Raw genomic sequence first — 14,740 nt, 5'->3', positions numbered from 1 at the left:
GCTCTGACGCTGCAGGTGAGAACTGCACCACTCCAGGGAGTTTTTCACTTTCTCCCGGCCCACTCAGAATGAACTGCGCTCTCAACCTCATTCTCGATAAATGGAGCTGAACCCTTCCCCCCTGCTCCAGACAGTCCCCGACATCCACAACCAGAGGAAGGCTACCCCCCAAGGAGTCCCCTGGCCTGACGCCCCTTCCCTCTCCTGGACACAAACACTTAAGGATGTGGTCACTGTCTTTCCTATGCACAAAGCAGGGAGACTGTCCTGTCGCTTGGTACTCGGGGTAGCTAAGACAGAACCCCGGAGCAGAAGCGATGGGGATGAGGGATCCGGAAGCACCAGGGTGGCCCTGGAGCCTGGACCGCCCAGTGTCACCTGCCAGGGTCATTCCCGGGACTGCTGGCCTTGTAACTGAGACACAGATGATCAGCCCCAAGGCGCACGACAGGCAGTGAGGAAAAGCATCTGGGTGCTGTGAAACGTGGAAGGCCCGTGGGGAGGGGGGTCTCTTGGAGGACCGGGGACAGGGTGGGCTGAGAGCCTAGACGTGCTAGAGAAGACGCACTGGCAGGGCCCTGCCCAGCAGCTGGCCCCGGGAGAGGCCCACCCGCCACCCGACAGCAGCAGAGGGCAGTGCCCCAAGCTGGCGCCAAGGCCCCCGTGACACTTGCTCTCTTGCCCCAAGCCTTGTCTTTGCCAAGCACGCTTCTCGTTTTAATTACATTTTCAGCTGACTCCAGGAAGTTGCCAGAAAGGCAGCGAGACAAGTGCTGGCCTGGCAGGGACAGGTCCTAGGTGTGACCTTGTCCCTGAGTCTCTCAAGGGCACAGAAGGGCTGTGAATTTCACGATCGAGATGAGACACTGCTGTACCACCCCACCTCTGAGAAACACTAGCTTACCCCGCCCCCCATGGCCAGCTGGGGACACTCTGGCTGGCTGGCACCGGAAGTCCAACCCTCTGCATGTCCCAGCTTCCAGGGCTGGCCACAGAGAGGACCCTGACCACCCGAGTCCCCTCTGCCCCACACTGCAGTGGCCTCGTGCCCACTGAAGCACCTGGAAGACAACATCTGCGGAAACTAACGCCTGGTCCCCACAGACAGACACAGCCCGAGGGCAGAGAGCTGGCCACCAACAACGCTCCTGTCATCCCCCTGCCTCCATCAGCACTCGACTCCTCACCCCTCACCCCTGCACTCTCTCTCTGCTGGCCTGGCGTCGAGGACACCCAGGATTTCGCTCCCCCTGCCCTCCCCCCTCCCCCGCCCTCCGGGCTGCTCTGTTTCTGCTGCCCCCTGCCCCCTCCTCTTCAACCACCAGCCCAGACCCAGCCCATTTGCCTATCATGTCCGGCGGTTGGATGCTCTACACCGTAGCTGTCCAGTGAGGCAGCCACTGGGGCCCAATGAGACTGCGCTTCCACACGCAGCTAGGGGGCGCTGTAACCGGGCAGCGCTGCCTTCTAAGCATTCCCAGGGCTGCCAAACTTGGCAGTGCCACAGGGGCATCTTACCCTCATTTCTCCTTTTGATGAATCACCCTGCTGCCCCCGCCCCGGCCCCAAACTCTCATCCCTGCCACTGCACTTGGCCAACACCGCCTGTGCTCAGAAGAAATATCACGCGGGCACAGCCAGGATTCACTTCCCAGGAGTCGGAGCTCCTGGCATGGGGTTGAGGGTCCGGCTGGGGTTCGCGGAACCCAACTCCGCACTGTCCCTAGAGCCTCCCTGGGTCGCTACTGCCCATGCTCCGGGCTGGGCTGGGGACAGAGGCCTTCCACCGCCAAAGGCTAACCGGGGCCAGAGGTGCCCGGCTCCCAGATACGCCCCCAGCTTTGCTTCCCGAGTCCTCGCAATCCATATGGCAGTTTGCAAGCCAGTGACCACCGCTGGGTTGCTGGCAGGAACGCTAAAAATAGCCACAGAGCCACAGCGGGAGTCAGCAGGACTTGTTGCTAGGGAGACCAGCAGGAAAGAGGGAGCAGCGCCCCAGCCATGCGAGCCGTGTTAGATCCTGCCCGAGAGGAGTCGCCTTGGGGTGTGGGGCCCCGGGATTCCGGGGAGGTTCCCACCTGGGGCCGCTCTGCCTGCTGGCAGCCCCTGACTAGAGCTCTGCATGGGGCAAATGTTCCTCCTGCCCCTCAGTTCCCCATCTCCATGGAAACCACCATTACTGGGGTGAAGTACCAGCCCCTGGAAGGGAGGCCTTGGCTGAGAGCTGGTTGTCATGACAACGTCCCCCCTTCCTGTCATTCTCTCTCCCCTGGCTTCTCCTGGTGGGGGAGAGGTGGGGGGCTCGACCAGCATAGCCAGGAAACCCCCCTATTTCCTGACATGGGTGACACACTCTCGAGAACCCCTCGGCCCGGCTGCCATTCCCCTCCCCAAGGCTTCAGCCATCCGCACCCCAAGAACCCCAAGTTCACTGGGGTTTAAGGATCAGGATAGCTGCATGGAGTTGTTTGTTTTTTTTTTTATAAACAGATGGTTGGGCGGAGGCTCAGGGCAGTGAAGGGGATCTAGGAAAACCTCCCCACGGAGGACGGGTACTAGTCAGGCGGGGGGCCGTGAGCAACTCTGGCTGTCCCTGTCACAAGCGGAAAACTGAGGCCCACAGGAGACTGCGTGTATCCAAGGATGAGGGCGTTCATTTGAGAGGACGGTCGGGCTGGAGAGAGGCACAGAAGGTAGGGCGCTTGCCTCGCACACAGTTGACCCGGGTTCCATCCCCAGCACCAAATATGGTCTCATGAGCCCCACCAGGAGTGATCCTGAGCACAGCCACGGCGGGTGCTGGGTGTGCCCCTCACCCCACCAAAAAAAAAATAAAAGATGGTCAAGGGAAGGTAGAGGGGCTACAAGGTAGAGGGGCGGCAGGTGAAGGACTTGCAGAGGAGAAAACGAGATGCAAGAAGTACAGGGGAGAGGAGGAGGAGAGGGGTAGGAGAGGCAGGAGGGGCAGGGAAAGGAGGAGGAGCAGGTGGGGTGCAGGGGAGAGGAAAGGAAAGGGGGCAGGGGAGGGCAGAGGGGGGAGGAGATGAGGGGAGGGCAGAGGGGGGAGGGGAGGAGATGCAGGTCCCAGGGCTGTTCGTGTCCAGGGCCTCCCTCAGGCCCCCTTTCAGGCGGGTCCAAGCCCTTCTCAGCTCCAGGCTGGCATCTGAAAACAGCCTCTCAGCAGACGGGTGGGGGTGGGGCCGGGGGCAGCTCTGGGGCTGGACAGCGGCTTCCCAGGGTGTCAGGGTTGTGACCACCTGGCCAGGTGACTTGCCTCAGGAGGAAAGCACGGGGCACCCGGCAACTGCAGAGTGGCGGTCTGCTGGGGCTCAGGGGGTGCCCAGCCTCCTGAGACACAGGTGCGCCGGCTCTGCACCTGGGGGAGGGCCCTGGGTCTTGTTACAGCCTGGCCCAGAGCCCCAGACAGCGCCCACAGCCCTCACTCAGGACAGATGCAGTTGCCGGGAGGGATGTGGGGGACAGGCATGGCGGGCAGAGTCAAGGAGGGAGGGCGGGCAGGTTCCTGGCATTTATCTGAAAGGGGCATGTGGGAGCGCAGAGGGGTGGGGGCCATAGGAGTCGCCCTGGGAGTCACATCTTACCCCGCACTCTCCTCCTCTCCCAGTGCTGCTGTGACCTGACCCCACACTCAGCCCTGCCTCAGTCTACCCCAGCGCTGCGCCTCCTTCCCTCAGCTCAGGACCCCTCCACCCGGGGACCTCCCTACAGGCTGGCCCTCCACTCCCAACTCCATCTAATTCCCATCTTGTCTGATGTGCAAGACTCCCACCTCCCAAGAGACCCATTAGGGGTTAGCGTCTCAGCCCTCTTCAAGAAAACTGAAAGGAGCAAAGCCTAGGTTTTTTTCAGGAGGGGTGCAGGGAGTGGGCGGGGGAGGGGTGTTTTCTGCCAGTGGAGACCTTGATTATCTCAGTTCTTTGGAGCTTGGTGTCCCCATCAGAGTGAGGTGCGAACATGCGCGCGCACACACACGCACATCCAAACGCACAAGTACACGTGCACACACATGCACGCACACTTTAGACAGACCTGCAGAGACCCTCAGATTGCTCGCAGGTGCCACCCTGTCATTTGGCTGTGGGAACCCAACCCCGGGGCTGGATTCACAGCCGTACCTGCAAGGGGCCTCCAGAAGGGAAACCCAGTCCCCCTGAGTGCAGAGTACCTTCCCGTCCCTCCCCCACCCACCCCCAGGCTTGGGGGACAAAGGGCGAGGCACCAGGGACCACCATTCAGATTCACACCTGCAGACCCTCTCGGGTTTCAGGGTCCAGGCACCCAGGACCGCCTACTGTGTCCATCCCAAAAGGAGGGGCTGAACCCCAGGATCAGTGCTCTCCACCCTCCCCTGCTGTGGGAGCCTTGGAGACTTCTCAGACATAGCTCTGGGGAACCACATCTTCCTGGAGTTAATCAAGGTGCTTGCCTTGGGGCGAGAGCGCTAGCACAGCCGTAGGGCACCTGGCAAGCAGCGACCCAGGTTCAACCCAGGATCCGAGTGACCTCAGAGCATAGCCCAGTGTGGCACAAATCCCAAAAATAAACAAGGAAACAAATCTGGAGACTCCAGACCCCTGCCCCAGGGGCTGCTCAGCCACCAGCCCTCGGACCCCACTGAGTACCCATCCCCCACGGTCCCTGGTGGGCACTCCAATCCAGACTCTTGGGTTCCCTCACGTCCCCTCCCCCACCCCAGGTTGGCCGGGTCTGAGGGTCCACAGCTGGAAGCACCCAGCTGGGGTGGGAGCTCTCCCCGGGGAGGGGGCGCCCCCATAGGGCTCTCCTCTGCACAGGGGAGCGTGCTCTCGTGGAAGGGGGGAAGGGGGGGTTCCAGAGGTGGGGAGGCCATTTTTGCACTGCTGTGGGCCCAGCCTAGCACCCAAAGCACAGGTGAAAGCACAGGGTGGGGCTGGGCAGGAGGAGAGGCCCGTGGGTGTGTCCCTGCCTCCTGAGCACGCTGCCTATGGGAGCAGAAGCCCAGGTCACAACAGTAAGCTCAGGGAGCGGCCTGGGAGCCAAACATCTCACTGAGACTATGCGCCGAGGGCGACACAGACCACACGGTCCAGCACCCTGAGCTCCCATCATGAAATGTTAGACTCTCAAGGGGCTCTCCATCCAGTCTAGTTCTGTCCTACTGCAAAGCAGGAGAAAGACCCCACAGCAAATCCACGGTGGGGTGAGCAGGGCCCGGAAACCAGGCCTCCGGAACCTCACCCCAACAACAAACACAGGACCCGGGAAAGCAGCAACCCAGGGGCAGGGAGGGTCCTGCCTCAAGGCAGTGACTGGGAGTGGCGGTCCCGAGGTCTGAAAAGGACCTGGCACAGCGGCAACAGGCAGAGGCCAGGGCTGGAAACTGGAAGATGCCCGAGCTGGGGCCTGGGGGGTGTGGAGCTGGGCTCGGCGTCTGCCTGCGGGAACTCTGAGCTACAGACCCCAGGGCGCTCAGATACCCCGAGCTAGACCAAGACGAAGGGAATGCCTACGGCAAGCGCGGATCCCTCGCTCTGCCTCGCGATTGGTCCTGCGCCCGCTAAGTCCCGCCTCCACCTCCTCGAGCCTCTGCGGGGATTGGCTGCTGGGCAAACCACCGCCCGCCCACCCTCCCTCCCTCCCTCCCTCCCCGCCTCTGGCGAATTTCTCCCCTACAAAAAGTGCTGGTGAAAGTGAGGGGTTGCAGCAACCATTCCCGCAGCGCCAAACATTCCACCCACTGGTGGCTGGTGGCTGAACAGCCCCTGGGGCAGGGGCCTGGAGTCTCCAGGGCGAGGGGAGGCGGAAAACTGAGAACTGTCCACGCGGTCAATTTCCCAGCCCCTGCACGGGGTCAAGCCCAGGAATTCACACTAACTATCGGCTGGGGGCCCCAGGGCGGGGCATGGCACCTTGGGTGTGGGGGCTTAAGGCGCACCCAAAGGAATCGCTGCCTGGCCCAGCAATGGGATGGGGGAGGGCGCTGCAGGAGCCCAGGTTTGCATTCACGTGCAGACAGTGCTTGAGCGAGGGTGGTGTGTGCGGGTAAGAACACCCCACATCTGCCGCTCACATCCTTTGCGGGTAACTCGACTTCCCTCCTTAAGAGTTCGACTTGTAGCTGCCGTGTATCTCAGGCCCGCTGGCTCAGACCCAGGAGCTCACAGTTAATTCAGTCCCCAAGCCCGCCTCACCGTGCCCGGCCACCGCTTCTTAAAGGGCCTGTCCCCCAGCGGGAGGGGCGCGGTGCACACGAGGCCGGAAGCGCAGCCCGGGGAGCCAGCAGGCTGGGCCAGCAGGAGGAAGCAACATTTGCTGGGTTCCCCGACGCCGCCGCAGCACAAATGGCCAATAAACATATGAAAAGATGTTCAACCTCACTTATCATCTGGGAAATGCCAATTACAATCATAACAAGACGGAGCTTTTCCACCCATTAGATTAGCAAAATATTGGCAAAGGCGGGGAGTCTCTTCCTCGTACCCTGTTTGCGGGGAGCAGAAATTGGCTCTGCCTTTTTTGGAGGGCAATTTGGCAGCTTTTGTGAAATGCAAACGACACCATCGCTGCCACCAGCATTTCTGTTTCTAGGTGGCTGGCGATGGCAGAGAAACGCAGATGCACCACCAAGCAGCTCAGGAAGCCGAGCCCTCCTCGCTCATGCAGTGAACTGCAGCAAACAACAGAAACGCCCACCAGCCAGGGAACTCGAGGAGGAATTGCGGAACCAGGGCAGCCATCAGGCAGAAAGCGGCGGAGATGACGTGGCTAGACTGCTGGCTGCGTTGCAACTGAAAAGCCAGGCTGTAAAATGAAGCGACACCGGGGTTCCATTTATATAAATAAGGAAAAGGATGTGTGTGTGTGGGGGGGGGCACAATACAGGAACACATTGTCTAATACTTATGTAATTGTGATCCCTTTCATAAATCAGGGGGTGTGGGGCCAGAGAGAGAGAGAGAATGGCAGGTACAGAACCTGCCTTGCCTGCGGCCGACCAGGGTAGCTTGATCAGCACCACACAGAGTCCCCCCCAGCACCACCCGGAACCCAGAGTCAGGAAGCCCTGAGTGCTGCTCGGTGTGGTACAAAACCAAAACAACTTAAAAAAAGAGGGCTGGAACAGTAGTACACCATGGGTAGGGCATTTGTCTTGCACAGAGTCGATCCAGGTTTGATTCCCAGCAGCCCGTATGTCTCCTGAGCACTGCCAAGTAAATTTAAAAATATATATACAGGGATGGGTATTTGATCATTGTATAATTGAAACCCAAGCACAAAAATGTGTAAGTCTGCAACTGTACCTCATGATTTCTCACTATTAAAAAAAATTTTAATAAAAAAATAAATAAAAAATAAAAATATATACACATATATTTTTAAATTATTATTCTGTAACTGGCTGTGATCAATTAATTGTAAACACCACTCCACTTGGATAGCACAGGGCTGGAGTGATAGCACAGCGGGTAGGGCGTTTGCTTTGCATGTGGCTGACCCGGGTTCAATTCCTCCATCCCTCTGGGAGAGCCCAGCAAGCTACCGAGAGTATCCCTGCCTGCATGGCAGAGCCTGGCAAGCTCCCCGTGGCATATTCGATATGCCAAAAAACAGTAACAAAGTCTCACAATAGAGACATTACTGGTGTCCGCTTGAGCAAATTGATGAACAATGGGAGGACAGTGGTACAGTGCAGTGCTAAATTATTATTATTATTATTATTATTTTATTATTATTTTAATGAGGGGACAGAGAGATAGCTCAAAGGGCTGAAGTTCCCAATCTGCCTGAGGGAAGTAGCGCTATGGGTGGTCCCCAAACCAAGACAAAACAAGAGATGGAGCTCCCCTTTCTAGGAACATGCACTCCATGACAAAGGCGGGCAAGTCCGCACTCAGAGCTCGGATTTAAACCTTTACCTTCCTCCCAAATGCCAGCCCGGGAGCACAGGAGTCCAGGCTGTAGGTGCTGAACCAGCTCAGGGAAGACAGAGCAAATCACAGCGAGCTGCTGCTCTCCAGAAGACACCCAGGGGAGCACGGTGCCCCGAAGTGCACCCTTGTGGAGGGACCTCAGTTTGGTGAGGTTAAGTGATGCCGGAGGCCTCACACCCGGTAAGTGAGAGCAGTGGCCTCAGGGGAACCCAGCCCAGAGCTGGGGCAGCTGCCTCAGCTGATTGGCTTCCAGCACTATCAGTCCGGGCTGCCTGGAAGGATGCTCCAGTACCCCCTTTCTGGCTGGGGCTGGGGGAGAGGGGTGCCGCTGGCGGAGCAGGTCAGGGCCTCTCGGCTTTGCTCCCTCCCTGAAAGCCTGGGGCAGCCAGGAGCAACAGGCGCCCGGGACTTGGAAGCCCAGAAGGGCCATCCGGGCCCTCAGCGATGACACTGCTGGCCTGGGGCCGGGGGCCACCCAGGAAGCACAGAGGCCACCCTGCAGCCCCAAAGCCTGACCCAGGTCCCTTCTGTTGTCAGCGTTATCAGGAAGTCACCTGAGGAGGCCTTACAGGAGGAAAGGCCTCCCTATGCCCTCACCCCTGCTGTGCCCTCACCCTCATACCCTCATCCCTTACCTCTGCTCTCACATCTCCCACACTCTCGCCTTTCCCCTCTCCCCTCTGATGCCTTCAGTGCCCTCACCCCTCCTGTGTTCCTCCCCCCCACCCCACCCCCCCGTGCCTTCCAGGCTGTCTGCCCGCCTTTCAGCTCTCAGCCCTATGAGCCCCCCTCCCCCCAGAGCCTGTGCTGGTTCTGCCAAGCCAATGGTGGTTTCCCTGATGAGAAGACTTGGGGTTCCTGCCTACACCTGTCCAGGTACCCCTGCCAATACACCCTAACTACGGGCACGGGCCCTCACAGTGTTCAGCCAGGACCCGAGCTCCCTGAAGAAGGTTCCATATTCACCAACCACCTGACTGAAGGCCAACAGGCAAGGCTGTGAGCCCAGGCAAGGCTGGGTGTGGAGCAGGGAAGACCCAAAGAACAGGAACCATACGCCGATGACACAGAAGGGGAGGCTAAATATGTAATAGTAAGGGCTGTAGGGGTGCAGGCAGGAAAGAAACATGGGCCAGAGAAATCCCAGAGTGCTTCTTGAAGGCAGAGGCAGTGGCAGGGGCAGCTTGGGCCTCCACCCTGAAGACTGCCTGGGGCCCAGACAGTGGGAAGGGGGCGGGGAGGGGCGAGAGGCGGGAAGGAGCTGGCTTCCTGACAGAGGGGGCCGGCCCAGAGGGGCTTGTGGGGCCTCCTGGGGATGTGTCCTGCCAGAGAATGGCAGTGGGAGGGAGGGGCTGGTTCTGAAGCTTGAGAAACAGCTGGAGGATGTGCGGGAGAGAGGAGCCACCGGGAGCACCGTGGGCCCGTGGCAGGGTCCGGTCAGCATGAAGCCAACTTCAGCCCTTAAACGGGCGAGTGAAGGGACTGAGAGTCCAGGGGCTGAGGAGCTGGGCTTGCCATGTGGCCAATCCCTGGTTCTGCACAAGATTCCCGAGCACCACCAGGAGAGACCCCGGGACACAGTGCCCACAAGCTAATAGAGCAGCTGAGTGATAAGGTGAAGGGAAGGGGGACAGGCCAAGGCCCTCTGGCCACAGGGAGCAGGGAGGAGGCAAGGGCCCTCTTTCTCACCCGTTTCTCCCAGCATCACTCTGCAATGAGCCGTGTCTTCCTTTGTGTGTATTGGGTTGGGGTGGGGGGCAGGCATGGGGGTCACACCCGACACAGTGCTCAGGGCTTACTAATGCTCTGTGCTCAGGGATCACTCCCTGACTGGGGCTCAGGAATCCAAGCCGGGTGAGACACATGCAAGACACACGGCCTATCCGCTGTATTCTCTCTCTGGCCCCCACTGCATCTTCTCTGAGGGGTCTTTAGACAAACCGGGGAAGGGGCCGTGCCAGGTGAACAGGAAGTAAAAAAGAAGCCTCCATTCAGCATCAGGGTGGCTGCCAGTGGTTGTGGCTCAGAAGGGAAGCAGGGGGCTGTGTGTGTGTGTGTGTGTGTGTGTGTGTGTGTGTGTGTGTGTGTTTACAGAGTCCTCGAGGCATGAGGACCAAGGAAGGGGCTGGGGGGCTCCCCCCCAAAAGGGCCTGGCGCCCTCAGACCCATCCTGTGCCTACTCACCATCCCAAGTCACCCCCCTTGCGCCTCCCAGCCCTACACCCCAGGCTCCTCCTTGAGTTCCCTCCCCAAGAAGGCCACGGCCTTGGACAAGCACCAGGGTCCACCTCTCTGCTCTGCCCTGAAATTCTAGTTCTGTCTCCTAAGCCAAAGCCCTGTGGGGTTAACGCCTGGGCAGCCCCAGGCAGCCGCCCCCAGCCCCAGGAGACATGTGCGGAGCACATGTCCACGCTGGGGAGGGGAGGCCGTGGGCACTCAGTGTGTCCCCACTGGGCAGGAGAGGCTGTGGGCACTCTGCGTGTCCGCACTTGGCCGGAAAGGCCACGGGTGCTCTGCGTGTCCCCTCTGGGCAGGAGAGGCCATGGGCCTTTGTGTCCCGACAGTGGCCTGCGGCCTCCGGGGATCCCAGGGGGATCTGCATGGCAGGACCCGGGAGCACTGCAGTTGGGGCCTGCCTGAATGCTCAGAAGTGACAGGGCTGGGGAGTGGCAGACAGGGGACAGGGACCCCGCTGGGGAGACGCGGCTGGAGAAGGCGGACAGGGCCTGGGAAGCAGCGAGGGAGGAAACGGGCAAAGCCTGAGCACGGAAGCCACACCGAGCCTCTGTGACAAGCACCAAGGGAGCAGCCGAGGGGGGCACGAGTGGCGCTGTACCCACCCCCCGCAGAGCCCAGAGGGGAGGACACAGGGTGTGGGGCTGAGCCCTGCCCCAGCCCGATCAATGACCCGAGCCACCCCGCACGCCCAGTCACGGGATTCTGAGGTTCAGGACTACACTCAACAGTGGTCAGGGGACCCTCGGGGCTGGAGATGAGTGATGTCCCTCTCGGTGTCCTTCATTACCGCCATCCCTGCAGAGAAGCTGGCCTGTCTGTGGGCCCGCAGGCCCAGTCACGTGCCCCTAAGACCTTTCCAGTCACAGCCACGTCTGCCTGCAGGTTTCTGTGGGAGCCCACCTGGTACCTGGACCGGCGGGGGTGGGAGCGAGGGGAACCAGAGACCTAAGTGACCAGGAAAGCGTGTGATGCTGGGACGGGTCCGTAGGGCTTCGCAGACCTGCTCTGGGTCTCTGTGGATGCTGTCACAGAGGCTCATCATTGCGTGACCTTTGCCTTGTTTGGGGCCACACCCAACGGTGCCCATTGCTGACTCCTGCCCGGCACGAAGGCATCACCCTGGTAGGCTTGGGAGACCCTATGGGGTGCCGGAGACCGAACCAGGTGAGTGACCTAACTGCTGTGCCATCTCTCCGGCCCCAAGTTTTAGTCGAAACATTCAAGTCAAGTAAATGTGTCATCTCAACTCCCCCAGAGAGTGCGTGGAAGACCCCCCTTCTGTTCTTCTCTGATGTTGGCTTGGGGGCCACACCTGACGGTGCTCAGGAATAACTCCCAGCTCTGCACTCGGGGATCAGTCCTGAAGGGTCTCGGAGGACCCGGCACCCGACCCCCCGTGCGGTCTCTCCGGTCCTTCCCGCGCCCTCTCAGGGCCTGAAGTTTGCTTTATGGGGCCCTGGCTCCGGCCTCCCCCAAACCCTAGTGCTCACGGGGCTGCGGGGCCTTGTCATGACCCAACTTTGGGGTGCTGCCCTCCGCTTCCCCACTCTGTGTGGCCCAGGCACCAGGACCCTGGGACTTTGCATCTGTTGCCCCCAAGGTCTGCCTCTTCATCACGCTGCCATCCGGTGCAGAGCTCTCCTCTCCGTGTCCACGCTCCTTCAGGGTCCTCCCAAACCTCCCCCCACACAGGATGCAACCAGCCACTGGCCAAGACCCACGACCCCACTCATCCCCTTGCCCCCTTGGGCCCATGATGCTCTGCTGTCTGACCTGCCCGCTTCCTGCCCAGAACCTTCTCCCAGAGCCCACTCCACACCACGCCCATTCTTTCAGGTCTCAACTGAAATGCCCCCTCCCCCGGGAAGCCTCTCCTGACCACCCCCCCCCCACACACACACACACATGCTCTACTGATCTCAACCCGCCTGTTTCCGACACCTCTGTCTGATGGTGAAGGAGGCAGAGCCCTGGACGCTACCCTACCCGGTCCTGGGCAGTTCGCAAAGCGTTTGTGGCAAGAAGGAAAAGGGGGCTCCCCGTAGCTGAAGGGGAAGCTGGGGGGCTGAGGCTGGGCCCCCTCTCCCCCCCCGCAGGCAGGCGCTTGGAACGCTCACTCACCTCCCGTTTCCAGCGTGCCAGCCACTCGTCCCGCTTGCGCTTGCTGATGTAGTAGGGGTCCCCAGCCTGGAAGGTGAGCCTCGGCATGGGCCGCTGGCGCAGGCTGGACTCCCAGCCCAGGCCCCCCCGCAGCCGGCCCCGGGAGCCCTAGGACAGAGAGACACACAGGCATTAGCACCCACTGCAGGCGGGCGTGCGGGTCCTCCCTCCCCCTCCCTGGGGAGAGGGCGAGGCACAGGCACCCTGGCTCTGACCCCTGACCAGAGAGCTGGGAAGCAGACTGTCAGGGCCAGCGGGCAGTGGAAGGGCCCGTGGACGTCAACTATGAGGGGTGGCGCCCCCTCCTGGAGGGCGGCCAGCTAGCTGCCTTGGGCAGGGACGAGAAGATGGGGGGGGGGGGAGGGGGGAGACTTCCAAGGTCCACTCCCACTTCCTCTCCTCCTCTGCAGGAGTGGGGGCCACTCAGGGTCCCACACACTGAGCGGGGAGTGTGGGGTGAGGAAAGCACTTGCCTCAGTTTTCATGGGCTCGATGGTGGTCTCCTTCTGCTCTTTGCCTGTGGAGAGGGAAGAACAAAGGCACTGAGGCAGGCTGGCTGAGGGAGAGGCCAGGGGCGCCCCTGTGGGCCTGGGGTCCCTGGAGCGGGGGGTCCTCCCACCCTTCAGGTGGTCTGTGTCCCAAGGCTCAGGTCAGGACACTCGAGCACAGAGAAGGTCCTAGAAGGGGCCAGAGCACTAGTATAGCGAGTAGGGCATTTGCCTTGCAATGTGGCCAACCCGGGTTCGATCCCCGGTACCCCAAATGGTCCCCCCAAATACCACTAGGAATGAGCCCTGAATGCAGAGCCAGAAGTAACTCCTGAGCATCGCAGAGTGTGACCCCCAAAACTACAACAACAAAAAGGTTCTAGAAGATTCCCACATCGCTCCTCACGTCTAGTGCTCCCTTGCTAGAGGAGGTGTCGGACTGTTCCACCTCCCTGGCCTGGCCAGGAGGTTTTGCTGCTGTCTGTGGGGTGCAGCAAGGATGCTCTGGGGAGGGGGGCTTGCCAGGGGATCTGGAGTGAGGCTGGGGGCAGTCTGCTCACGGGGAAGGCAGAGATGCTGGCCACAGCTGCTGGCTGGTCTGCCGTCAGATGCCTCACAGCTGCCCTGGTTCCCCACCTCACCTGCCAGGTATCTCACCTGTCTCCCTGTGCCCCCTGTGACCTCTCCTTGGCTTTCCCAAGGAACCAAGGTCAGAAGCCACACCAGGTTCATGGCAGATGGCAGCTATGCAGTGCCAGGGGCTGGGCTTGGCATCAAATAGGAGCCCAATAAACAATTCCTGGACCTCAGCTGGGCTTCTAGTTCCTGCTCAGGCAGGTGCTCCTGAGGGCAGTATCCCTGGAGTCAATTCCCTCCCCTCCCCCAGCCCTCCAGCCCCGCCGGAGGGAGACCACAGGCTTTAGAACCCTAGAACTCCTCCGTGAGGGGGGGTCTCACTTCTGCAATGCCCACCCCAGGCTGTAACCCCTCCGAGACTGCACCTCTCTCCGTGAAGGGCAGGGGGTCTATGACCCCCATTTCACCTGGGCTCCCCATGGCCCATTGCTGGACTGAGCCCCCCAAGCTGTCTCCCAGGCAGGAAGGTCACTGGGGCTGGTGCCCGCAGCTGGAGGGCGGGGGGAGGGGAGACAAAGCCCAGAGCGGAAAAAACAGCCCCCACCGTGTCTCCCGCTGTGAGCGGAAGCCAGAAGGCCTGGAGGGCTCAACCTACCCCCGGCAAGGTTCCCCTGGGGCTCACTGCCCCTCACTCCCCTGAAGCCGTGGAGCTGAGGTGGGGGGGGGGGCCGGGCGAATCTGGGCTCCAGGACCCCCGCCAATCCTGGGGGAGGGAAGGCAGGGCCGGCGAGAGCAGGGGTACTGGGAGGGGCTTCATGGCTACCTGCGGGGTGCAGTTCAGGGAGGAAGCCAGTGTGTGTGGGTGGGGGGATGCATGGTGTGAACGTGAGTGGGAGGGGGTTGCATGGTGTGTGCCGTGGGTGCATGATGCAAATGTCAGTGCATGTGTGTGTGGAGGTGAGGGGGGTGTGTGTGGAGGTGAGGGGGGTGTGTGTGGGGTGTGGGTGCACGGAGAGGTGCATGTGTGGGGGTGTGAGGTGCAGGGTGCGTATGGGGGGCATGTGTATGTGTGTGGGGCATGTGTGGAGGTGTGTGATGGGCTGCGTGTGTGAGGTCCAAGGTGTGTACGGGGATGTGTGTGTGGGTGCATGTGTGGGGGTGGGAGGTGTGCATGTGGGGAGTGTGTGTGGGAGTGTGCAGGTGCATGACTGTGCACGTGTGTTCACACATGTGTGGGCGGGTGCATGCGTGTGAAGGCATGTGTGCAGTCTCAGGTAGGCCTCACTGAAGCCTCTCCTTGCTCTTCCCCCCTGCCTGGCTCCCTAACTTTCCCCCCTGCCCCTCAGA

General features: G+C 60.9%; 1 protein-coding gene across 1 annotated transcript in view; it reads right to left on the bottom strand.

Annotated features, from left to right (window-relative positions):
* The window catches only part of DNMT3A (DNA methyltransferase 3 alpha), a 68,765-nt gene that overhangs the window by 19,340 nt on the left and 34,685 nt on the right, over positions 1-14,740 (bottom strand). The window contains exons 6-7 of the mRNA XM_056125982.1: positions 12,803-12,846; positions 12,291-12,437 (exon numbers count right to left, since the gene is read on the bottom strand). Coding sequence (XP_055981957.1) covers positions 12,291-12,437; positions 12,803-12,846 — 191 coding nt within the window. The remainder of the gene's footprint in view (positions 1-12,290; positions 12,438-12,802; positions 12,847-14,740) is intronic.

This window comes from Sorex fumeus, unplaced genomic scaffold, assembly GCF_029834395.1.
Source record: "Sorex fumeus unplaced genomic scaffold, SorFum_2.1 ptg000006l, whole genome shotgun sequence".
In the NCBI taxonomy this organism is placed as follows: Eukaryota; Metazoa; Chordata; class Mammalia; order Eulipotyphla; family Soricidae; genus Sorex; species Sorex fumeus.
This window is presented reverse-complemented; position numbering and strand designations above follow the sequence as displayed.